The following is a 27030-nucleotide window of genomic DNA, read 5'->3' as shown; positions in this document are numbered from 1 at the left end:
ATGCAGGGGCATCGACGGCTGGTCGAGTTGGAGCAGGTCACCAAAGCTCCGAAGGTGAGCACCACTTCGTTTCCTGACGACGTGTACCACACCAGTAGCACACACATACACACACACACACACACCATGTGCTCACTAACGGACGTCACTCACTTCCGAAAATTTAGCTAAACATCAACAAAAACAAAACGAGGATAATGGAATGTAGTCGAATTATGTCGGGTGATGCTGAGGGAATTAGATTAGAAAATGAGACACTTAAAGTAGTAAAGGAGTTTTGCTATTTGGGGAGCAAAATAACTGATGATGGTCGAAGTAGAGAGGATATAAAATGTAGACTGGCAATGGCAAGGAAAGCGTTTCTGAAGAAGAGAAATTTGTTATCATCGAGTATTGATTTAAGTGTCAGAAAGTCGTTTCTGAAAGTATTTGTATGGAGTGTAGCCATCTATGGAAGTGAAACATGGACGATACATAGTTTGGACAAGAAGAGAATAGAAGCTTTCGAAATGTGGTGCTACAGAAGAAAGCTGAAGATTAGATGGGTAGATCACATAACTAATGAGGAGGTATTGAATAGAATTGGGGAGAAGAGGAGTCTGTGGTACAACTTGACTAGAAGATGGGATGGGTTGGTAGGACATGTTCTGAGGCATCTAGCGATCACTAATTTAGTACTAGAGGGCAGCGTGCAGGGTAAAAATCGTAGTCGGAGACCAAGAGATGAATACACTAAGCAGATTCAGAAGGGTGTAGGCTGCAGTAGGTACTGGGAGATGAAGAAGCTTGCACAGGATAGAGTAGCATGGAGAGCTGCATCAAACCAGTCTCAGGATTGAAGACCACAACAACATATTTACCTATAAGGCTGTCCATCCTTCTTTCTGAATGTGGTAATTTCCAAGCGTCGCTTTTCCTGTTTTCTTCGCTATTGATCTTGTCTCTACTTTTTCATTGCTATGTGGGAGATTGCGACACTGTACCCACTAACACCAAGGTACTTGCATCGACTGAGTTTTGGTTTATTGCTGATGGCCACTTTCTTTAACTGTTCACAGCTCTCTATTTAACTGTGTGACATGACCGGTGAATTACCTTCATGTCGAGTATTTATTCCTACATCTGTATTTACTAGCCTTGAAGTACTCATAGTCAATAAGCTGTCTCCACTGGAAAAGTCAGTCATCAGACTAGGGTTTTCCTCACTTCTAATTTAATTGCTTCGACAACAGGATCGATTCTGTAGCACTTCGCAGTCTACTTTATGTTGCTGTTAAATGTGTTTCAGCTATCGATCTAGTCTGTAGTGTTCCTGTGGGTACATACGTTAACTACAAGATTTTTTTTCCTTTTTGTACAGATGCAGTGGGTCGAACATCCGCATTCCCAGGCGGCAGCTGGAGAGTGGACTGGGCTCTTACGTGATGATCTGGTAAGTGGCATACAGTACATATCTTAAACTGACTCCCGAAAATGTCTAATAGTCTGCATCCCGAAGAAGTAATGAAACATGGGATATGTTTTGTCAGCTCATTTTTTACCTGCCTTACACAACTGGATAGATTCGATAATTGCTGAGGAGGTACTGAAACGAATTGGACAGAAAAGAGATTTATGGCACAACTTATTAAAAGAGGTATCTTTTAACGGGACACTTCCTGAGGTATCAAGCAATCGTCACTTTGATTGCGAAGCGTCACGACGGTGAGGTGGCTCAAATAGGTGTAGCTTGCAGTGGTTGTACACAAATGAAGAAGCTAGCTGTTGAGTATTGACAACTGTGATCAGATGCATCAAAACGGTCTTCTGGCTGAAAAGACTAAACGAAAATCGTTCACTGGACCACATAAAAACATCACATTCACTGCTAAACGTGTTGTAGGCAAAAACATCACCTGTGTGATCCTTGAATACGCAGTACTGTTCAAAAACCCACCTTCCACAATAACAGGATCACAAATTGCTCTGATCTGACGATCACTGGTCAATTATATCACCCAGTGCAGCGAAAAATACTTTCATTAACACACCCATAACACATCCATGGAAACTTCTCACAAAATGAAGTAAATAGAAGTAATCACACCACTCGAGGTTACCAATAGCTTAGAAACAAAAATATGGGCAGGCTGTGTGACTAGATTCTAAACAATGTTAAGAAATTTACTTAGTTTTTCAAATAGCTCTACCACTGGGCTCATCAAAAGAAGAAATTAAGCATGCCGCCATACTACATTCAGGAACCGTCTCTCGTAAAATTGCTACTTTGTGCAACACTGTTTCTGATTCAATATAACAGCCTAGTGTAACGTTGTGCATATCGTCATAACATTTCCCTTCACTTTTACTGAGGACAGCAGTGCCACCACTGAATCTTATCCCTGATATCCTTCCATCCGGAATTTAAACCCACACCTGATCCTTTCATTTACTTTCGTCATCATTTCGCTGATGGGCAGACTGAATAGTATGGGCGAAAGACTAGGTAGAGCCCTGAATTTTCCTGAGAAACTGAAACACATTCCACTATTTTACATCGTGGAACCCTTTTTGCAGTCTTGCTTCTACAATAATGAGCGACGTCAGAGGTGCCTCTCTGGTGCCTTTACCTACATCTACATCTACATCTGCATCCATACTCCGCAAGCCACCTGACGGTGTGTGGCGGAGCGTACCTTGAGTACCTCTATCGGTTCTCCCTTCTATTCCAGTCTCGTATTGTTCGTGGAAAGAAGGATTGTCGGTATGCCTCTGTGTGGGCTCTAATCTCTCTGATTTTATCCTCATGGTCTCTTCGCAAGATATACATAGGAGGGAGCAATATACTGCTTGACTCCTTGGTGAAGGTATGTTCTCGAAACTTCAACAAAAGCCCGTAACGAGCTACTGAGCTTCTCTCCTGCAGCATCTTCCACCGGTGTTTATCTATCATCTCCGTAACGGTTTCGCGATTACTAAATGATCCTGTCACGAAGCGCGCTGCTCTCCGTTGGATCTTCCCTATCTCTTCCATCAACCCTATCTGGTACGGATCCCACACTGCTGAGCAGTATTCAAGCAGTGGGCGAACAAGCGTACTGTAACCTACTTCCTTTGTTTTCGGATTGCATTTCCTTAGGATTCTTCCAATGAATCTCAGTCTAGCATCTGCTTTACCGACGATCAACTTTATATGATCATTCCATTTCAAATCACTCCTAGTGCGTACTCCCAGATAATTTATGGAATTATCTGCTTGTAGTTGCTGACCTGCTATATTGTAGCTAAATCATATGGGATCTTTCTTTCTATGTATTCGCAGCACCTTTCCTCAATCAAAGCTTTCTTTTCCATTCTTCGGTGTGTTATACTTGTCAGTCGATTTTTCGGTAGTTCTCGCTCTTATAAGCCCTTGGAATTCTGTGTAGTTTGCAGACTAAAAAATCCTTCAATCGAACTTGAAAAGTCGTTTGGTTTTCACTTTCAGTCATGATTTTAGAAATGTAGATATGCTGTCGATGTCTGTAGATTTATTTGATCGTAAGTGCGTCGAAACTCTGATAAGTGCCATTACTGGATCCCTACGTCTTTCATCTCGACTTCCATTTCTACCCCTCGTAGAGGCCTTCAATGAACTCTTTCCACCCATTCGCTCACTCTGCCCAGCGTTTAATAGTGGAATTCCTGTTGCGCACTTAGTTGCTTATATAGCTGTTTTGCTCTGTTTCGGAGTAATGATTTAATCCTTTCTTAGGTAAAGATGTAGTAATTTCAGGTTTCCATGTTTCGGGTATCTCCTGCACAAATAATACGCAGTTAAATTTTAAGAGAACTAGTTAAGGAAGAGGGAGAGTAGTTTTAGATTATCGGTTAGTGTTTATTGGCTTTGCCTGATGAACTGTTAGTGACAGATATAACAGCATAATAATAACCTTACATTGTAAAAGGCTGCCGCAGCAAATCATTATCATCTTTACAGTCCTATGATTATTACTCACAGCTGGTGGTGGAAGTAGTCTGAAGAAGACCAAGGCTTATTACTAACAGTTGGCGGTGGAAGTCTTTTCAGCGGATGGCTCCACTGCTTCCAGTACAAACAATTTCCCTCTTCCGAGAACTTTTAACTTAATGCGGCGCTGACCAGTATGTCTGTTTTCAGGGAGTTACAAAACTCACTTCACGTGCAATTTTTCTCTGTCGTTTCTGTGTTCTATTTACTTCCGTGCATATCCGTTTACAAGTGAGAAACGCCCTTTGAGTTTGCCTTTTCCGGTATCCTGTCAATGCACATTGGATTCACGCTGTCTCCTTCGAATATGTTCGGGTCCACCAAACAATTCGGCGGCCTCGTCACTGTATGTCACAAACCACTGTAGCTTCTTCTTTGTAATAGTTGGACTTCATTGGAATAGCGTACACTACTTTCAGAGGGCAAGTGCCTCCCAAGTTACTTCAGATGCTTCACGAGAAAAACCACAATCGATACAAACAACGTTACCGCTGGTAGAATGGCTCCCAAGTATGGTGTCGGATGATATTTGTAAAGTCACAGTATTACCAAGTAGCCACTGAAGATTTAAGTGGTGTCCCAGAAGACGACGAGCGTTTCCCTCGTAAAAATGCCGAGCTGGTTACACCACAAAATCAGATGCAACGCCGGTGAACCATTCAAGCATGTATCGCCCCATAACAAGTGCGAGCTGTGAGGGTCAATAGATTTAATGTACTGAAACTGCCTACATAACCGTAACTTGTACGTATACATGACCATTACATAAAAAGTGGACACAAGTTTAACTGCTGGGATAAACGGTATTGAATATACACGTAATTCGGAATTATATTTTGCATCGCGTTTGCCGTCATCTCCACTCTCACCTGAACACACACGCAACTGAAAAATTCGTACTGAAACATTAAACTCAAATAAGTACACACATAAAGGTCCCGCATATTACGGCTGCTCCAAACGAACATTAATAATCAGACATCAATTATTTTTAAAATTGTTCTCCTTCTACCTAACAGTTAAAGGCAACAAAGTGATAGTTACAGAATTATTCTCGTGATATACATTGAATACACATATATGATTTTGTATTCCATGTCTCTTACCGAGCTTTCTGTATTCTGCCAACAGGAGTGGACTCGCCAACACCATCCCGCTGACAGAAGAAGACTTGATGAGAAAACAAATCAGCTCGAGACAATTGCCGTGCCTCCAGCATCAGAGGGCGCGACTGCTGCAGAATCCCTATCTCAGCAGTTAGAGATAGATGCTAGACCACCAGCAGACTCAGTGGTATCTCTTGCAGAATGGGCTGATGATCCCTATAATGAAAACATTGATAGAGATGATGATGAGCCACCAGCAGAATCAGTGGTATCTCTTGCAGAACGGGCTGATGATCCCTGTAATGAAAACTTTGATAGAGATGATGATGATTCACCAGCAGAATCAGTGGTATCTCTTGCAGAACGGGCTGATGATCCCTGTAATGAAAACTTTGATAGAGATGATGATGAGCCACCAGCAGAATCAGTGGTATCTCTTGCAGAACGGGCTGATGATCCCTGTAATGAAAACTTTGATAGAGATGATGATGAGCCACCAGCAGAATCAGTGGTATCTCTTGCAGAACGGGCTGATGATCCCTGTAATGAAAACTTTGATAGAGATGATGATGAGCCACCAGCAGAATCAGTGGTATCTCTTGCAGAACGGGCTGATGATCCCTGTAATGAAAACTTTGATAGAGATGATGATGAGCCACCAGCAGAATCAGTGGTATCTCTTGCAGAATGGGCTGATGGTCCCTGTAATGAAAACTTTGATAGAGATGATGATGAGCCACCAGCAGAATCAGTGGTATCTCTTGCAGAATGGGCTGCTGGTCCCTGTACTGAAAACTTTGATAGAGATGATGATGAGCCACCAGCAGAATCAGTGGTATCTCTTGCAGAACGGGCTGATGATCCCTGTAATGAAAACTTTGATAGAGATGATGATGAGCCACCAGCAGAATCAGTGGTATCTCTTGCAGAACGGGCTGATGGTCCCTGTAATGAAAACTTTGATAGAGATGATGATGAGCCACCAGCAGAATCAGTGGTATCTCTTGCAGAACGGGCTGATGATCCCTGTAATGAAAACTTTGATAGAGATGATGATGAGCCACCAGCAGAATCAGTGGTATCTCTTGCAGAACGGGCTGATGATATCTGTAATGAAAACTTTGATAGAGATGATGATGAGCCACCAGCAGAATCAGTGGTATCTCTTGCAGAATGGGCTGATGATATCTGTAATGAAAACTTTGATAGAGATGATGATGAGCCACCAGCAGAATCAGTGGTATCTCTTGCAGAACAGGCTGATGATATCTGTAATGAAAACTTTGATAGAGATGATGATGAGCCACCAGCAGAATCAGTGGTATCTCTTGCAGAACAGGCTGATGATCCCTGTAATGAAAACTTTGATAGAGATGATGATGAGCCACCAGCAGAATCAGTGGTATCTCTTGCAGAACGGGCTGATGATCCCTGTAATGAAAACTTTGATAGAGATGATGATGATTCACCAGCAGAATCAGTGGTATCTCTTGCAGAACGGGCTGATGATCCCTGTAATGAAAACTTTGATAGAGATGATGATGAGCCACCAGCAGAATCAGTGGTATCTCTTGCAGAACGGGCTGATGATCCCTGTAATGAAAACTTTGATAGAGATGATGATGAGCCACCAGCAGAATCAGTGGTATCTCTTGCAGAACGGGCTGATGATATCTGTAATGAAAACTTTGATAGAGATGATGATGAGCCACCAGCAGAATCAGTGGTATCTCTTGCAGAACGGGCTGATGATATCTGTAATGAAAACTTTGATAGAGATGATGATGAGCCACCAGCAGAATCAGTGGTATCTCTTGCAGAACGGGCTGATGATCCCTGTAATGAAAACTTTGATAGAGATGATGATGAGCCACCAGCAGAATCAGTGGTATCTCTTGCAGAACGGGCTGATGATCCCTGTAATGAAAACTTTGATAGAGATGATGATGAGCCACCAGCAGAATCAGTGGTATCTCTTGCAGAACGGGCTGATGATCCCTGTAATGAAAACTTTGATAGAGATGATGATGAGCCACCAGCAGAATCAGTGGTATCTCTTGTAGAACGGGCTGATGATCCCTGTAATGAAAACTTTGATAGAGATGATGATGAGCCACCAGCAGAATCAGTGGTATCTCTTGCAGAACGGGCTGATGATCCCTGTAATGAAAACTTTGATAGAAATGATGATGAGCCACCAGCAGAATCAGTGGTATCTCTTGCAGAACGGGCTGATGATATCTGTAATGAAAACTTTGATAGAGATGATGATGAGCCACCAGCAGAATCAGTGGTATCTCTTGCAGAACGGGCTGATGATATCTGTAATGAAAACTTTGATAGAGATGATGATGAGCCACCAGCAGAATCAGTGGTATCTCTTGCAGAACGGGCTGATGATCCCTGTAATGAAAACTTTGATAGAGATGATGATGAGCCACCAGCAGAATCAGTGGTATCTCTTGCAGAACGGGCTGATGATCCCTGTAATGAAAACTTTGATAGAGATGATGATGAGCCACCAGCAGAATCAGTGGTATCTCTTGCAGAACGGGCTGATGATCCCTGTAATGAAAACTTTGATAGAGATGATGATGAGCCACCAGCAGAATCAGTGGTATCTCTTGCAGAACAGGCTGATGATCCCTGTAATGAAAACTTTGATAGAGATGATGATGAGCCACCAGCAGAATCAGTGGTATCTCTTGCAGAACGGGCTGATGATCCCTGTAATGAAAACTTTGATAGAGATGATGATGAGCCACCAGCAGAATCAGTGGTATCTCTTGCAGAACGGGCTGATGATCCCTGTAATGAAAACTTTGATAGAAATGATGATGAGCCACCAGCAGAATCAGTGGTATCTCTTGCAGAACGGGCTGATGATATCTGTAATGAAAACTTTGATAGAGATGATGATGAGCCACCAGCAGAATCAGTGGTATCTCTTGCAGAACGGGCTGATGATCCCTGTAATGAAAACTTTGATAGAGATGATGATGAGCCACCAGCAGAATCAGTGGTATCTCTTGCAGAACAGGCTGATGATCCCTGTAATGAAAACTTTGATAGAGATGATGATGAGCCACCAGCAGAATCAGTGGTATCTCTTGCAGAACGGGCTGATGATCCCTGTAATGAAAACTTTGATAGAGATGATGATGAGCCACCAGCAGAATCAGTGGTATCTCTTGCAGAACGGGCTGATGATCCCTGTAATGAAAACTTTGATAGAAATGATGATGAGCCACCAGCAGAATCAGTGGTATCTCTTGCAGAACGGGCTGATGATATCTGTAATGAAAACTTTGATAGAGATGATGATGAGCCACCAGCAGAATCAGTGGTATCTCTTGCAGAACGGGCTGATGATATCTGTAATGAAAACTTTGATAGAGATGATGATGAGCCACCAGCAGAATCAGTGGTATCTCTTGTAGAACGGGCTGATGATCCCTGTAATGAAAACTTTGATAGAGATGATGATGAGCCACCAGCAGAATCAGTGGTATCTCTTGCAGAACGGGCTGATGATCCCTGTAATGAGGAATGTTTGGAAGCCACCTCTACCTTTGCAGCTTATTGTCGTTTTAGAGCTTCTCTTAGTTGTGGCCTTATGAAACTAACGCCCTTAAAAACAGGACCATTTCCGATCAAAACAGCCTTTATCGTTACAGGCCCACCAAAGAAGAGGGCCTTTACTCAACGGAAGGTGTGTCCTATTAAAGCGGCCTTCATAGTCACAGGCCCTCCAAAGATAAGAGCATTTAGTCCAAAGGTGGTCTGTCCCATTAAAACGTGTTACTGAACCACCGAAGAAGAAGGCGTTCTCTTGTAAATTTTTTGTACCAAGTAAAATCAAGTCTCTGGTTTTGATGTGACTAACAATGTGAAGTGCCCTTCTAAATTGTCATCAAGAAAATTTTAATGTACGCTTTTTAGAAGCTGTTTGAAATTAATTTGCAAATGTTTCGAATAAATCAAAATTTAATGTGAACCTTCGTTTGCTTTTTTCCTATTTACTCACTTGTTGTAGAAATACAGCGAGGAAGATAATTTCTTTTACTTGTATTTGTTTGTGATGGTACTGGCTTGTATAGTGAGCTAAACTGCTATTTCGTCAGCACCCACACTTAACAAAAAGAACACAACTGTGGTTATTAATTGTTAGGAGCAACCAACAAAACGAAAATTAAAAATTGGAATCTACAACCATCTTGGGGTTGTCTTCCTCACATTTTTGCACAAGCAGCAAAAGAGGGACAAGTCAGGGCAGTGTGTGAGTAAAATACATTGACTGTAAAGACACAACCTCAAAATAGTGGAACATGAAAGTGTGTCTTCACGGGCAACAGGAAATGAAGCGATGAAGCAACCATCTTACAAACAAAGTAAATTCTTCTACCCAAGCCACTATCGACGAGACCAGTCATAAAATAGAATCTTAACACACGAACCACATTCAATTCATCATCTAAAACAAAGGTCAACTGGTGAGTAGGTTGCTTGGTATAAAGCGCATTTAGTTACAGTCTGGCGTATGAAAAGGTTTGCACTACAAGAACTGTACACAATTGGGTCTTCCTGCCGAAGGAGGCACCCATGCGTCAAAGGACAGTTTCCTATCCGGAGATGCGTTAAAAGTACTTGCTGCCGTCGCTGTCGCCGTAAGGAGATGCGCTACGGTCGCGTCGTCGGTTTCACGGGCCTCAGCTTGCTCTCCAACGATAACCACTCCTCCCACAGACGCGCGAAGTTGTCTCTCAATGGCGAGGGAGCTGCATGGACAGTGAGAGGACATTCAGAAATTGTAATGTCCAGACAGGCATCATTAGCCGCTACATCTGCTGCTACATTGCGTTTGGCTAACTGAAAAGTAATTGTTTTTTCTGTTTTTGAAGTATTGAATTTATCGAGGATTTCAAAGAGTATCTCTGGAAGTTTTGAAGGGTGCTGCCCTGGCCGGACCTACAATAAAAATTAAAGTAAATTTAACGTGAGAGCCAATCACTACGAGGTTTGCTGATAGATGTACGTCAGCGTGGAATACGTAAACGACTGCAGCTACTTGCTGCAGTCGCGCTGAAGCCTAAACGTCGAATTGTAGTTCACTGCTGCAACGGCTCAGAACAGCGAGCAGGAATGTGCAGCTGCAGTAGTTTTAAATGCGTCCATTGGTCCGAGATATTACATGACGATGACTGCATGACAATAAACGTAGGTTGAAGCTATACTGCAGAAAGACGAATGCTTATCAAGCTCGTTAGGTTATTTACTTCATTTCGTATCCTTTCACGTATTATTCATATTCTTGCGTCTCACTGCTAGCGATCGCTGAGGAGGAACAATTTGTTTTGACTCTCAGAGAAAGCAAATAGCGGTATTAAGAGCCTTTATACAATGATCAGCCAGAACATTATGTCCACCAACCAACTATCGATATAAACCCGTCCAGGCGATAGCAGCGTCACCTAGCGAGGAATGACTGCCAGTCAGACACAAACATGGTGCATGTATTACATGTACATGTATGCTGTCTGTGTGTAGAATGGGGAAGGCGGGAGATCTACGTGAGTCTGACCGAGGGCACATTTTGAAAACCTCTAAGGCTCGGTACGAGCATTTTGGAAACTGCGCGACTTGTTGGGTGTTCGAGGGGTGCTCTGTTGAATGTCTTCAACACGTGGCGAAACCAATATTAAACCACGTCCGGACGTCGTGGGGTTGGGCGTCCACCCCTTATTGCAGATGTCGGACGTCGCAGGCTGGGCAGACGAATAAAACAGAACAGCAGGCGAACTGTGGTGGAACTGCCATTGGACTTTAATGCCAGGCAGAGTACAAGCATGTCTGAACACAGAGCGCACCGAATATTCCTAACGATGGAGCCTCCGCAGCCGACAACCCATGTATGTGTCAATGTTAACACCGTGACATCGACAATTACTACTGAAATGGACACATATCCATCGATACTTGGCGTTGCCACAGTGGCAGAACGTTTCACGGTCTGGTAAATCCCGAAACAGCGTATCCAGACACTCTGGGATGATGATGGCTTTGAAACAGAGGATGACTCGCGTAAAGCTGAAATACTAAACACCTCTTTCCAAAGCTGTTTCACAGAGGAAGATCGCACTGCAGTTCCTTCTCTAAATCCTCGCACGAACTAAAAAATGGCTGACATAGAAATAAGTGCCCAAGGAATAGAAAAGCAACTGAAATCACTCAACAGAGGATAGTCCACTGGACCTGACGGGATACCAATACGATTCTACACAGAGTACGCGAAAGAACTTGCCCCCCTTCTAACAGCCGTGTACCGCAAGTCTCTACGGGAACGGAAGGTTCCAAATGATTGGAAAAGAGCACAGGTAGTCCCAGTTTTCAAGAAGGGTCGTCAAGCAGATGCGCAAAACTATAGGCCTATATCTCTGACATCGATCTGTTGTAGAATTTTAGAACATGTTCTTTGCTCGCGTATCACGTCATTTCTGGAAACCCAGAATCTACTCTGTAGGAATCAACATGGATTCCGGAAACAGCGATCATGTGAGACCCAACTCGCTGTATTTGTTCATGAGACTCAGAAAATATTAGGTACATGCTCCCAGGTAGATACCATTTTCCTTGACTTCCGGAAGACGTTCGATACAGTTCAGCACTGTCGCCTGATAAACAAAGTAAGGGCCTGCGGAATATCAGAGCAGCTGTGTGGCTGGATTGAAGAGTTTTTAGCAAACGGAACACAGCACGTTGTTCTCAATGGAGAGACGTCCACATACGTTAAAGTAACCTCTGGCGTGCCACAGGGAAGTGTTATGGGACCATTGCTTTTCACAATATATATAAATGACCTAGTAGATAGTGTCGGAAGTTCCATGCGGCTTTCCGCGGATGATGCTGTAGTATACAGAGAAGTTGCAGCATTTGAAAATTGCAGGAAGATCTGCAGCGGATAGGCACTTGGTGCAGGGAGTGGCAACTGACCCTTAACATAGACAAATGTAATGTATTGCGAATACATAGAAAGAAAGATCCTTTATTGTATGATTATGTGATAGCGGAACAAACACTGGTAGCAGTTACTTCTGTAAACTATCTGGGATTATGCGTACGAAACGATTTGAAGTGGATTGATCATATAAAATTAATTGTTGGTAAGGAAGGTGCCAGGTTGAGATTCATTGGGAGAGTCTTTAGAAAATGTAGGAGGTGGCCTACAAACACTCGTTCGGCCTATAATTGAGTATTGCTCATCAGTGTGGGATCCGTACCAGGTCGGGTTGACAGAGGAGATAGAGAAGATCCAAAGAAGAGCGGCGCGTTTCGTCACAGGGTTATTTGGTAAGCGTGATAGCGTTACAGAGATGTTTAGCAAAACTCAAGTGGCAGACTCTTCAAGAGAGGCACTCTGCATCGCGGTGTAGCTTGCTGTCCAGGTTTCGAGAGGATGCGTTTCTGGATGAGGTATCGAATATATTGCTTCCCCCTACTTATACCTCCCGAGGAGATCACGAATGAAAATTAGAGAGATTCGAGCGCGCACGGAGTGTTTCCGGCAGTCGTTCTTCCCGCGAACCATACACGAGTGGAACAGGAAAGGGAGGTAATGACAATGGCACGTAAAGTGCCCTCCACCACACACCGTTGGGTGCCTTGCCGAGTATAAATGTAGATGTAGATGTAGATGTACCTTCTTCATGAAGCCTGTGGGAGGGCGCGAATCCGTCCTCTGCCAGGGGAAGAGCTCCTGGGCACCTGAACTGCGTGACGGAGACAAACTGGCGGCGGCTCCTTTATGTCCTGGAGAACATTCACGTGGGCATTCATGAGTCCAGTGGAGATCGTGCAATGCACCACAACGGCCAAGGAGTATTCCCTTTCACGACGATAATGTTTCCCGATGGCAGTGGCATTTTTCAGTAAGATAAGGCGCCCTGACAGAAGGCCAGGAGTGTGATGGATTAGTCCGAGAAAGACAGTTGTGAGTTCCACAATTGATTTGGTGGTCCCCAACTCGCCAGATCTGAAACCAATGGAACACATCTGGGACGTGACAGAACGCGGCGTCAGAGTTCATCGCCCTCTCCCCGGAATTTACGCGGATTAGGTGACTTGTGTGCAGATGTGGTGCCAACTCCTTCCAGCAACCTACCAAGGCCGAATCGTTTCCATGCCACGAAGCGTCGCCGCTGTTATCCGTGCCAAACTTGGAAATACCGCCTACTAGAGAGGTGGTCGCAATGATCTGGGCGATCACTGTGAAACCACCGGTCGTTCTTCTAGCGGCCAGCTGGTGTTCCAGCGCTCTGCTGTTGACTCTGGGCTGACGGATGATCTCTGCCGCCATCTCCCGAACAAAGCTGTACAAGATATTCTACTACTACACAAATGCGCAACATACATTACACATAAAAAGTTACAAAATTTTACATGTCCCTTTACCAATGGTTTATTTGTCTCTTGCTGTTTCAGTAGAGTGAAGAGAAACCTAAGAAAATTACATCGCAATAACATGCGAAATCATTCTGTCCCAGCACAAATTATGCAGATGAATTCAATCGCTGTTGACAGGCTCTCATAGAACTCTCAAATTTAGGGAGTGCTGACTGCAATGCTTTACTCCCTGTTTCCACAATGTTTGTATGAGATAAAGATTGTGCGATTGAAATGTGCTGTCGAAGTGTGGTATAGTACTTTAGCTTCTCGCCTCCTCCTCCCCCCCCCCCCCCCCGCCCCAAAAAAAAAGTTAAAATTAATGTGACTGAATAATGTCTAGTTATTTGAATGGGAACTTTGGGCGAGAGAAGTCGCTTCCCCACTAGTTTTAAACGATCCCACACAGGTAGAAATTTGGTTACTGCTTTGAATTCCGAAGTGCATAAAACAAAATGATTACAAGTTACAGCTCATAATCATACTTTGTCTGATTGTCGTTGTCGAAGTTACCACCTGGAATAAAATCTGTGGCCCTACGGAATTGCGGCGATCTTAAAATAATCAGACGCACATCGTACGCCGTGGGGAAATACGTATTGGGTGCTATGACGTTCTCACTGTGCAGCTTGGGAATCACTGTCCAAGTCGTGTGTCAATTTTGATAAAGTCCAGAAGTTAACCTCTTAAAATAGAGCATAAACGACCGTACCGCAGACTCCACTGATTTCCCAGGATTCAAATTTCCCTACTAGTTAACGACACAGCAAATATTGTTCCGAGCCGCAGACAAGGGGGAAGTTAAAATAACCAAAGAACTGAAAATACTTCTTCCATTTACGAAATTATATTTTTCCGTAAGTGATCGTCCTAGCTACATTTCAGTATACATCATCCTCTTGTATGAGATGAAATGTTGTCATAATTCATTAAAAACTACGTTCGATATTCAAAAAGTCAGTTTTCAACAATGCCGCTAATCACAGTTTCGCTGAGATCCTGCTCTGCGCAATTCTAAATCAGAATTAATCAGTCCATTGTACACGTAATGTTCCACATTATATAAACATTCCTTGTAAATTGCGGTTGGAACAACTGGAGGAAAATGAGTGGAGTGTTGTATGACAAGAAGGTGAGCATTGGGTTGAAAGGGAAAGTGTACAAGTCGGTGATAAGGCCTGCTATGATATACGGGGCAGAGACATGGCCAATCACAGTAGCCCAGGAAAGGAAGATGGAAGTGGCGGAAATGAGGATGCTGACGTGGATGTGTGGGGTAACAAGGGAGGACAGAATTAGAAATGAATTTGTTAGAGGAGCTCTGAAAGTGGGACCCAAGGGGAAAAGATACAAGAGAGCAGACTAAGGTGGTACGGACACTTACAGAGAAAAGGGGAAGAGTATATCGGAAACAGAGTTGAAGATACAAAGATTGAAGGAGCGAGAAGAAGAGGAAGACCGAAGATGAGGTGGAAGGATAAGATATCCGGGGACCTAAGGGAGAAAGGATGGAAGAAGGAAGAGGCAATGGATAGAGTACTATGGAGGAGAAGGATCCAGAAGAGCAACGCCGACCGTACGTGACGTGGGACAAGGCGACGATAAAGAAGAAAGAAGAAGTCCTTGTATCACGAGTCAGAGGTAATCCGTGTCTCGCAGTCATAATGAGTCTTTGAGCCAGATAAATTTCTTGTGCGCCTACTCACAAACATGTACTCCATTTGTTAAATACAACGGTAGAATGGTGATACTACAGCAACTAATCTTCGGTAGAAACAGGACGTGTTGCAGTAGAGTGGCTCATGACATGACGATATAGAGTTATGGCCACAGCCGGATACCAGTAATGGTGGAATAATCATCCTGTAATTAAATCACGGTAACGTAAACTGGTGATTCTACGAAACACTGATAATGGATCCACCTATGGTCCGAATTACATCGGCCACACATTAAAGGTTGAAAGCCATTGCTGGCCGACGAAGTCCACGGCGCCACGCATCGTAGGATCACACTACATCCCTCCAAACATCTTCCGCCAAATTTTCGTCTTGTTCAGCCCGGAGAAGACGTGCATATTTACACTGACGAGCCAAAACACTGTTCACGGCGAGACTAAATGCCTCATAGTGGTGTTCGGGCACGTGGCGTAGCAAGGAAATAATGTAAGCGCAAGAGAGACGAATGGTCAGTCATTACAGCGAAGATACGGGCCACAAATGCGGAAATCGGATAAATTCTAGTTTCCGATTCCTCTCATCGGCTTTGAGCATTGAGTCATACCTAAGGCAAAGACGCTTCGTATAGGCAATCGATGAAAGCAGCGGATTATACTGGTAAACAAATGATTTTAGCATGCGATAAAATTACAATCACATTTCATGCACTTTTTAATTAGTCATGAAAATACCGAAACGAATTGGAGATAAGGAAACTAAATAACAAGAGTTAAAAACCTATTTTCATGCCTTACTCTCGTCATTTATGCGAGTAGAAAGCCACAGAAAACCTTTAAAGTGCATTACAGTAAAGCGCATGGTGCAATCATACTATTACAAAATAGCATTAATTTTACTATTAACCATTAAGTCACGCGTGAGAAGCGCAGACAAGCAGGACGGGGAGATTCGGAAATGTAGCAGAAAAGCGAGCCAATGAAATGAATGACAATAAATACGAAACACTAGAATTAAATGTGGAGAAACCGACACACAGAATTCTAAAAGAAAAATCAGCACACAACTTAAGTACTTCCACATACACTGTGTAACCGCTCAATGTCATTCAATACGATCACGACGACACCCCTCGATCGACGTTAACACTCGTGATGTCACTCGCCTTCATACATGGCAGTGGATGTTTGAAAATTCGTGACGCTAGCTCATTGGTCGTCTATTGATTTAAATGTATTTCCCGGGTGACTCTTAACTCAATTGCTGCCACGGGGGTGAGGAGAAAGAACACATCCTGGTGGTACCAGCATTTTGCGTATTTAGATGTTCGATTAATATGGTTGGTTTGCAATATTCCAGCGATTCTATTCGAACTCTATGCTGATGTACCGACAAGGACCATTTTCGCAGATAAACATGCAAGTACGTAATGGATGTTCAGTTTCTCAATATAGTTCGTCGCACTCACACATTATACATCCGCTGTAAGAACAATTTCATGCATTTACATTTTTGGTGTCCCACAATATTCGTTGGCTAAATATTATGACGATACGTTGCGTACAACTTCCACAGATATTGTTTATCATGTAGTCAAGACTACGTAATGAAGCCAAAATCGTGGATAAAATTGAAATGTAGTTTGTTTATTAACACTTTTCTTTTTATTAATTAAATATGAAATATGAATCGGGATTGGAGCTGATGATCCTATCCTTCTTTTTTAGTATTTTAGGTCCCCGTTAATTAATATCTGGTAGTTAATAAACAAGCTATTTGTTATGCTGGCGCATTGTTTGTATCAGTTAACCCCGCAACCGTCCAAGGATAAGATTCTATTTATGTTCCGCGCACACACGTTTCACCATTTTATAAACTATAGCTTTCCGTTGCGCACACCTTTCGTGGGTTCCACAACCATAAGTTTCCCAAGAGTATTTTTCCCAGCTAACACAAAGTACGAATTATGTTGTCGGATTCATTTCCACTCCACCCGACAATAAACGGTTCTGATCACTTCGTCACACGTAATGTATTTTAAACGTGCTTGAAGAGTCTTTAAATAATCTCCTTAACGAATTTCGCAGTCGCGTACCACTTTTTCATCGACTAGCCCGATCGCGATAACTGAAGGTAGAGAGCTCAATAATGTGTTACATGTTCTTTTATATGTATTAGAAAACAAACGCGCCCCTATATCTTTCTGTCCCGCTTGGTCTTTGCTACTTTGCTTTTTATTGCTTTTCATTATATTGCTTCTTAGTAATACTGTGCAGTTATTAAAGTTTCGTATTACTTTCCCCTTTTTAATTTATCCTCCATTTTAATTAATATGATGCTAATTGACACTCCTGCCCGCAAAGTACCGTTATAACTGGAATCGACATCTAGAATTTGATTTGTCTGTTGTGATAGAAGAAAAAACAGGGGTCGATTTAGAACAGATTGGGGATCCAGTATTAGAATTAGATTTTAAGAGAGCTTTGGTGCACTTAAAATCAAATAAGGGAGCAGAGATCCATTACAATTCATCAGAAATTCTGAAGTCATCGCTTTCACATACCTCGACGGGGTGAAGAATAATGGCTGCGCATAGGAAAAGGACGTTACACTTTCACTGAACGTGAAGTGTTATATCCTAGCCAGTAATGCCACCCGAGCCCGCTGCCAAAAGGTTGGCAGCATCAAAGTCCGGGCGCCGTCCGCATAGGCAGCGCCAGCGAGACAGGAAATCGCCGCAAGGCTGCGCGCGCCACCGCTGGCTTCTGGCTTCTTAAGCGCTGGAGTCGCGAGCGCTAGGACAGTTCTGTATTCGCCGCTCAGTTGTATACTCGGCACCGAATTGTGTACTTGCTAGTCAATTGTGTGTTCATCGCAGCAGAGTTGTTGTTTGTCGTCAGCCGACGCTGACCTAGCCGCTCCGACTCGAACTAGACAGATCTCTGTAGACACGGAGTTCACTAGGGTGTTTCTGTATCTTCTATAATAAAGCTAAGTACCGACTTTTATTTAATCAGAGTGTTTGGGTTTTCATCTTTCTGTTCACTGTTCCAGCGGACCGGTCGGCCCGCTATTAAAAGTGTGGCGGTGACTTCGTAAGCCGTTTCTACAGCGAATTGCTTGTCGCTACGAACACCGCCACAAAATGAAGTGCCAATAGGCAGCAACAGGAGGCGCCGTATTTCCCTAATGGACCCGTAACAAAAAGCAAACGTAACCATCATAGATATAATTTATGTTTTATTTTATATAGTGGTAAACATTTTATATAGTGGTAAACATTTATGGCCGCACTGTATTTCTAGATTCGTAACATAAATCTTGCTCTTAGAAACTGATTAAGTAGGCATTAATGGATTCTTTTGCACCTGTCTTCAAGCATTTGTCATTTAGTTTATAAATTACCTCGCAGCTGGTGTTCATCTCTGAGAAGTCTGCGGGTAGGCGACTCGTTGATAATTCTTCTTATGTCTGTAGAAGATCTTAACTTCTACCACACAAGGCGTCATTAACTCTGATCTATAGGAAGGCTTTGATGATGATGATGATGATGAGGTCCCATACTCCGAGGAGCGTAGGGGACTATGCGGGAGGCCCGCATCGCTGTACTAGGCAAGGTGCTAGTAGAGGTGGTTTGCCATTGCCTTCCTCCGACCGAAATGGGGATGAATGATGATGATGAAGACGACACAACAACCAGTCATCTCGAGGCAGGAAAAAATCCCTGTCCCCACCGGGAATCGAACACGTGACCACGTGCGTCGGAAGCGAGAACGCTACCGCAAGACCACGAGCTTCGGACAGAAAGGCTTTATTGTGTCTTAAATTAAAAAACGTGATCAGAGGTTAATCATCTCGTTACAACTCTTTTGAACAAACACCAAAAGTAAAAAAAAAAAGTATTTAGATGCATCAGAATGTACATTACCGTTATAATCGCCTCGCCGTTGCTCATCCTTGACCCCACGATTTACGCAGAAGACTGCCGCCTTCTGTTAGTTTGTAAGTCGGCAAGTGTAACTTCAACGCTCTTGGAACGGCACGGAGCCCATAAGGAATACCTCAGACAAATAACAGAACGAACAAAAAAACGCTTGCTCCTTAACGAAGCGTCTTACATAATAATTAAACATTTTAGCTCTGGACGATTTTCTGGACAACGAACAGTTCTTCTCCTAATAAAGCTCGTTCACTTATATTTAAAATTAGTACGAGATTTCACCCTCAATCAACGAAATGATTTACCTCCAGAAAACTTTGGCTACAAAACATTTGGAAAACCTCGTAACCGCCCACCCCCCTACAAATGAACAAGCGTTTGATTGCTAAACGATTTCCACCTATGATAATCCAACGTGAAAATAACTTTAATTAATTATATTGTACTCCATAAATTGCACTCAGGCCTATGACTCTTCCTTTTCATTTTCCAGATTAATCAAATCTCTGTATGCACAATACACAATATCATGTATAACCGTAAGTGGTTCTATTATTGTCTAGCATCACAAATACTATTCCCCTCTCTCAAAAGAGAAGTCAGGTCAGCCACTGTTATACGAATAAGTACAAGGTACTACAAATTAAAATTACCTCACTGTAGAAAAGATACAAACCCTTCTCCTGCATTCGAGAAAGAGTAAAAGAACCCCCTATAAATTTACAAAATTTTACGAAGTTAGGGCAACACCTCCATAGATAAGAGACCATGGAAAGGTTAAAGTTGCATCTGTTTTCATTGCTCACGGTTCTTACGTCTGCTCTCGTACTCCTTGTTACCACGATTGTCACTATCTACATCTACACCCCACACCACTATCCACACCTTTAGTATTCTTCATGCAAGGATGACAGGTTCAAACATTTTCAACACCACGGACAGACTGTCTCCCAAGTGGTGCAGTCACCACGTACACTCTTTGACATAAAACTCGACCGGCGGCCGGCCGCTTCAGAGGCTAAGTCCGCGCCGATCGCGACATGGGACAAAAAAACTGGCCAACTCGCTAATTCTCTAAGTCCGGTTATCTGCACAATATGGGAACACTGTAGACTGCGGCACTTCCTGGAGGAAAACTTCTTCCATGATAGAGAAACCCTAAGCTGATTACGCCTGTGGTCTAGCGGTAGCGTGCGTTGTTTCTGTTCATAATGTCAGTGGATCGGTGGCAGAAGTCAACATCGATAGTTATGGTAAACGGTCAGTCCAGTAAGCCCATTGTAATGAAAAGTTCGGTGCGACAAGGGTGCCCGATGCCTATGTCACTCTTTGCAATAGCAATCGAGCCATTGCTTTTTCGCCTCAGCCACAACCTACAAGGATTCACTACACGCGGCCGTAGGATTGTCTGCAGAGCATATGCCGATGACGTTGCATTTATTGTCAAAGACAACGACGAGATAGAGAAAGCACTCGACATAATAAACAAATATGAACAAGTATCTGGTGTGAAAATGAATAGGAATAAGTCTGGCATAATGAATATTGGAAGCGGATTAGGAGTTCCCATTCATGGGCCAATAAAAGAAATTGTCACCATGACATGTCTTGGAGTGGAATACACAAGAAATATTCGGCAGACCATCGCAGTTAATTACAGAAGAATCCTCAACACCATCCGTGCCTGTATACGTCAGCACAATCTCCGTACTCTTGATGAGATACAAAGAGTGGCTCTCGTCAACATCTATTTGTCCTCTAAATTAAATTACGTGGCTCAAGCCCTGCCAATGCCGAGGGAAGTGGCGAACAGGATTTTGGCTGCTTTTGGCCATTTCGTCAGCCGCGGCCACATCTTCAAAGTCAAGTACCAGACATTGACTCTACCGACTGGGAATGGTGGATTGAATCTCACAGACGTGTACAATAAAGCACAAGCATTGTACGTCTGTAAAACATATAAACTGTGGAAGCGGTCAGTCGACAGTGTCACCGCATTCTTGTTAAATGAAATAGCGCCGGTCAGCCAGGACGCCCCAATAGACGTTCACCACATCCAAAATGAACTTTACCACCTAAAACATTTCTTCGTAGAGTATAGCTACATTGGACTGGGAACACCCGAGAAAGATGTCATCAAAGTCAAGAAAATATACCAAAACTTAATGAACTTTCAGACCAAGAACATCATAGAACAAAAATACGTCGGTCACTCTTGGCATGATATCTGGAGGAACATACATCACCCATATTTACCAACAAAAGTGCGGTCATTGTGGTACTACTTTGTGAATAGGAAATTTCCAACGAACTCCAGACTACATTCCATTCACCTGGCTGATTCCCCTTTGTGTACCATTTGCAACCTGATTGATACAGATGAACATCAATTTGTCTGTGGAAATGCGAATAATATATGGTTGTCAATCAGAAAAAAATTAGCAACTATGCAGAGAAAACCGCCGTATTTGATAACGCCAGCGTGCCTTTTATACCCGGAAGAGGAGTTATACCCCACCTGGAAGAAAAATGCCGTCAACTGGTTGAAGGGACACGCAGTATTTTACCTGCTGTCCAGTAAAGAAAGGAGCGAAGAAGATTTTTGGACGTACATTTCCGACCAGCATCACAAGCTACTACGCATGAATAATTATTATGATACATACGCCAACTTCCTCAGAAGAACAGTCATGTGAACTCCATTTTCGATGATGCGATTCAGAACATGAAGAAACGAGAGACAATTTGATCTTTGAAAAACAAATACGATCAAGTGACGAACATCACTATCTGGTTTAGACTTGGATTTTTTTTTTTCTAAAATGCCAAGGAACCTTTGTTTTATTACTTTTAAATGTCAGTTGAAAAATATGTACTACTGTAGAATGTTATGACTAAAAAAAAAAAAAAAAAAAAAAAAGCGGTAGCGTTCTCGCTTCACACGACCGGGTTCTCGGGTTCGATTCCCGGCGGGGAGTACCTTGGTTTATTTTATTTTTTTTTAACTTATTTGTTTTAATGTTTAAATATGAGGGAACTTGGGCAATATAGAGCTTCAGTGATTATTCTAAATACATTGCATGATTTAATTTTTTTTAAGTTATTGGTTATAACGTTTAAGGAAAAGGAAATTTTGTTTAATTTAGAATCTCAGTAACTACCTTTAAATATTTTGAATAATCTTAAGTTTTTTTAAAAGGTTATTGCTTCTGATGTTTTAGAAAAGAAAAGGAAGTTAACATTCTAAAAATTTGCATGTTAGTACAGTTTGAAGCATTATGTGTTTTAATGTTCAAGAAAAGGAAATTACAAGTAAAAAAAAAAAAAAAAAAGAGCAGCTGGCATAAAATATTTTTATAGCCTCTTCTGTCTGAATGCTGAAGACGTGAATGTAATGGTAGCGCAGATTCAATCTACACTCCTGGAAATTGAAATAAGAACACCGTGAATTCATTGTCCCAGGAAGGGGAAACTTTATTGACACATTCCTGGGATCAGATACATCACATGATCACACTGACAGAACCACGGGCACATAGACACAGGCAACAGAGCATGCACAATGTCGGCACAAGTACAGTGTATATCCACCTTTCGCAGCAATGCAGGCTGCTATTCTCCCATGGAGACGATCGTAGAGATGCTGGATGTAGTCCTGTGGAACGGCTTGCCATGCCATTTCCACCTGGCGCCTCAGTTGGACCAGCGTTCGTGCTGGACGTGCAGACCGCGTGAGTCGACGCTTCGTCCAGTCCCAAACATGCTCAATGGGGGACAGATCCGGAGATCTTGCTGGCCAGGGTAGTTGACTTACACCTTCTAGAGCACGTTGGGTGGCACGGGATACATACGGACGTGCATTGTCCTGTTGGAACAGCAAGTTCCCTTGCCGGTCTAGGAATGGTAGACCGATGGGTTCGATGACGGTTTGGATGTACCGTGCACTATTCAGTGTCCCCTCGACGATCACCAGTGGTGTACGGCCAGTGTAGGAGATCGCTCCCCACACCATGATGCTTGGTGTTGGCCCTGTGTGCCTCGATCGTATGCAGTCCTGATTGTGGCGCTCACCTGCACGGCGCCAAACACGCATACGACCATCATTGGCACCAAGGCAGAAGCGACTCTCATCGCTGAAGACGACACGTCTCCATTCGTCCCTCCATTCACGCCTGTCGCGACACCGCTGGAGGCAGGCTGCACGATGTTGGGGCGTGAGCGGAAGACGGCCTAACGGTGTGCGGGACCGTAGCCCAGCTTCATGGAGACGGTTGCGAATGGTCCTCGCCGATACCCCAGGAGCAACAGTGTCCCTAATTTGCTGGGATGTGGCGGTGCGGTCCCCTACGGCACTGCGTAGGATCCTACGGTCTTGGCGTGCATCCGCGCGTCGCTGCGGTCCGGTCTCAGGTCGACGGGCACGTGCACCTTCCGCCGACCACTGGCGACAACATCGATGTACTGTGGAGACCTCACGCCCCACGTGTTGAGCAATTCGGCGGTACGTCCACCCGGCCTCCCGCATGCCCACTATACGCCCTCGCTCAAAGTCCGTCAACTGCACATACGGTTCACGTCCACGCTGTCGCGGCATGCTACCAGTGTTAAAGACTGCGATGGAGCTCCGTATGCCACGGCAAACTGGCTGACACTGACGGCGGCGGTGCACAAATGCTGCGCAGCTAGCGCCATTCGACGGCCAACACCGCGGTTCCTGGTGTGTCCGCTGTGCCGTGCGTGTGATCATTGCTTGTACAGCCCTCTCGCAGTGTCCGGAGCAAGTATGGTGGGTCTGACACACCGGTGTCAATGTGTTCTTTTTTCCATTTCCAGGAGTGTATTTCGCTTTCTGACACACCGATATCAAAATTTTATGCAGTAACGATTTTGCGGCAGATTTCCTGCAGACTGTTTTCCTCTGGACGCCGTATGCGGCAAAGCTCCGGGGGGATCCACTGGCTAGCTACCGGCAGCGGCCGTGGCGACAGCAGCGGCGCTGCACTCCCCCGTTCTTTATCGAAAGCGCCTGCTACCGCTCATCGCTTTTGATGATTTAAAACGCTTTATTATTAAATGTTGCTTCACAGAAAATTTCTACAATTTCCATTCACGCTCAAAAGCAACGGAGACAGACGCCCTGATTAGTAGGCGGGTATTATATTACATTAATCGGCAAGAGCTGAGTATGGCCCGAAATTAATTTTATAGACTGGGACGAAATTAAACAACATCATTACATTCGATGAATTTATAAATACTTCATACCTCGTTTCTTTTCCTTTCAAACTCAATTATTTGTGCAACTTTTGGTCAATGTTCGGATGTTTTCGTCAAGCCAGAGTGAGCGTCTGTGGTGTAAAGTGTATTACAGTTCTTGTTTCATTCCTTATGGTAAGTCTATGCGATAAACTGTGTGAATACCTTGCAATGCATGCTCTGTAGCAGTGCAGGAACACTGCACATTTGGAGTTCCATGTATGGGTTCATGAAGTATTTAATGTTGATCGGAAGTGATAGTTAAGGTCATCAGATTTAAACCAGAAAAATTTGTCGTTTTGGAGGTTTCAGAGAACGGAAAGGAATTGCTAACGCCGGTGTTAGAAAACGTCTACAGTTAATTGCTATTGCAAAAATTTAGAAGAGGGGAACTATATTAATCAACATGTACACTTCATAAACAACCTACTGACATGAAACTTCTGGCAGATTAAAACTGTGTGCCCGACCGAGACTCGAACTCGGTCGGGCACACAGTTTTAATCTGCCAGGAAGTTTCATATCAGCGCACACTCCGCTGCAGAGTGAAAATCTCATTCTGGAAACATCCCCGAGGCTGTGGCTAAGCCATGTCTCCGCTATATCCTTTCTTTCAGGAGTGCTAGTTCTGCAAGGTTCGCAGAAGAACTTCTGTAAAGTTTGGAAGGTAGGAGACGAGACACTGGCAGAAGTAAAGCTGTGGGTACCGGGCGTGAGTCGTGCTTGGGTAGCTCAGTTGGTAGAGCACTTGCCCGCGAAAGGCAAAGGTCCCGAGTTCGAGTCTCGGTCGGACACACAGTTTTAATCTGCCAGGAAGTTTCATATCAGCGCACACTCCGCTGCAGAGTGAAAATCTCACTCTGGAAACGTCCCCGAGGCTGTGGCTAAGCCATGTCTCCGCTATATCCTTTCTTTCAGGAGTGCTAGTTCTGCAAGGTTCGCAGAAGAACTTCTGTAAAGTTTGGAAGGTAGGAGACGAGAAACTGGCAGAAGTAAAGCTGTGGGTACCGGGCGTGAGTCGTGCTTCGGTACCTCAGTTGGCAGTCGGTTTTTGGCGGCCGTGGTGTGCGGACCTCCGGCGTGTGCTGTGCGCTGCGGTCTGCTGCGCTCCGCTCGGTAAGTCAAGCGCCTCTTGCAGTAGTTACTGCGTTATTTGAGACTCTTGATGGATTCATATTAGAAGGAGAGATGGATCAGCCTAATAGAAGAGACACATTGAAATTTGTTTTTGACCAGAAAGGGCAGAGACCGAATTCGTTCGAAATTGAGACATGGTTAGAAGAAGTTGTGAAAATTTCGGTTGAGGATATTGTAGGTATTCAACTTTCAATTGTGAGTAGTATTATGTATGTCAAGCTTAAAAACACGGAATTGTGTGACAAAATTGTTGAATCTAGTGGCGGAACATTTAAGTTCAAACATCCCGATGGCAATGTTAGTGAAGTTCGTGTTACGCATGCTGGCTTTGGATTAAGAACTGTCCGTATCTTTGAGCTACCATTTGAAATCACCGCTGAGCAGATCAATTCCGTGATAGCTCCTTATGGGAGAATAATTAGCAACTTTGCAGAAAAGTGGTCTCCTGCTCACAAGTTCCCCGTCTTGATTGGAATCAGGCAACTGCGAGCTAATTTACACAAGCACATACCCTCGTATATAAATGTTTGTGGTTATCGGGCTACAGTAATGTATGATGGGCAGCCAAGAACCTGCGCGTCTTGCGGCGGCACAGGCCATGTCCGCTCGCAGTGTATACAACGCCGAGTGGCCCAGCTACCTGCGGGCGAAGCAGTGAGACCCCCGGCCATGTCAACGTTGCCTTTAACTTACGTAGCGGCAGCCGCTGGACAACTCCATACGCGTGACGCTCCTGACGCTACTCGGGACGCTACCCAGGATGATGCAGCTCGCGACAATGAAGTGATAATGGAAGTTAGCGACTCGACGGTGACAACACAGCCAAAGAGTCAAGAAAAAGAACCAAATATCTCTGTTCAAATAGAACAAACTCCGGAACCGGTTATAGTCCTTCAGAATGAGCAGTCTCCAGAAAACCACAAGGAAACCAACCCATCACTTGCCAGAGAACAGGACCGAGCGCAAGAAACCCAAGATGTAATGGAAAACGATGAAACCTCCCCAAGAGTCAGTCCTCCAAGGAAACATAAAAAGAGGAGGCTAGCTCATAAGGGAGCTGAAAAACTGGCACCCCCTTTGCGAGAAAAAGCAAAGCAGATTAGCAACAAACTGCATGAAGAACAACGTCGTAATCCGGTTCTGAGTATGCAGGCACCTGACCCCTTGCAAGCCAAATCAAATACACCATGCCCCATGTCAACGGACCAGTCGTCAAACGAGAGGTTGAAGCTGATAGTAAATTTCGATGCAAACAAGGTTTTCCCTGATACTAGAAATGCAGAAAAAGAGACATCGAAAGCTAATCAACACAAAACCTGGGCTGATGAATCGGATGAAATGCATCAAGATGAAGAATTGAACGAAACTGGAGGAACGGAACAGACTCCTGCCGCAAGAGGTCAACTGAACACGATGAATACATCATTGCCGGAACATACATGTGAAAAAGGATTTTCCTCCGACAGCACTTCGTATGACGAATACTGA

General features: G+C 43.8%; 1 protein-coding gene across 1 annotated transcript; it reads left to right on the top strand.

The window, feature by feature from the left end:
* On the top strand, positions 1–27030 carry LOC126456149 (protein PFC0760c-like). The gene is made up of 4 exons (XM_050091906.1): positions 1–54; positions 1361–1432; positions 5120–8602; positions 26302–27030. Exons 1-4 carry the CDS (start codon positions 1–3, stop codon positions 27028–27030), a joined length of 4338 nt encoding a protein of 1445 aa, XP_049947863.1.

This window comes from Schistocerca serialis, chromosome 1 (assembly GCF_023864345.2).
Source record: "Schistocerca serialis cubense isolate TAMUIC-IGC-003099 chromosome 1, iqSchSeri2.2, whole genome shotgun sequence".
NCBI classification, from domain to species: domain Eukaryota; kingdom Metazoa; phylum Arthropoda; class Insecta; order Orthoptera; family Acrididae; genus Schistocerca; species Schistocerca serialis.
Note: the sequence above shows the minus strand (reverse complement) of the source record. Positions and strands in the feature narration are given on the sequence as shown.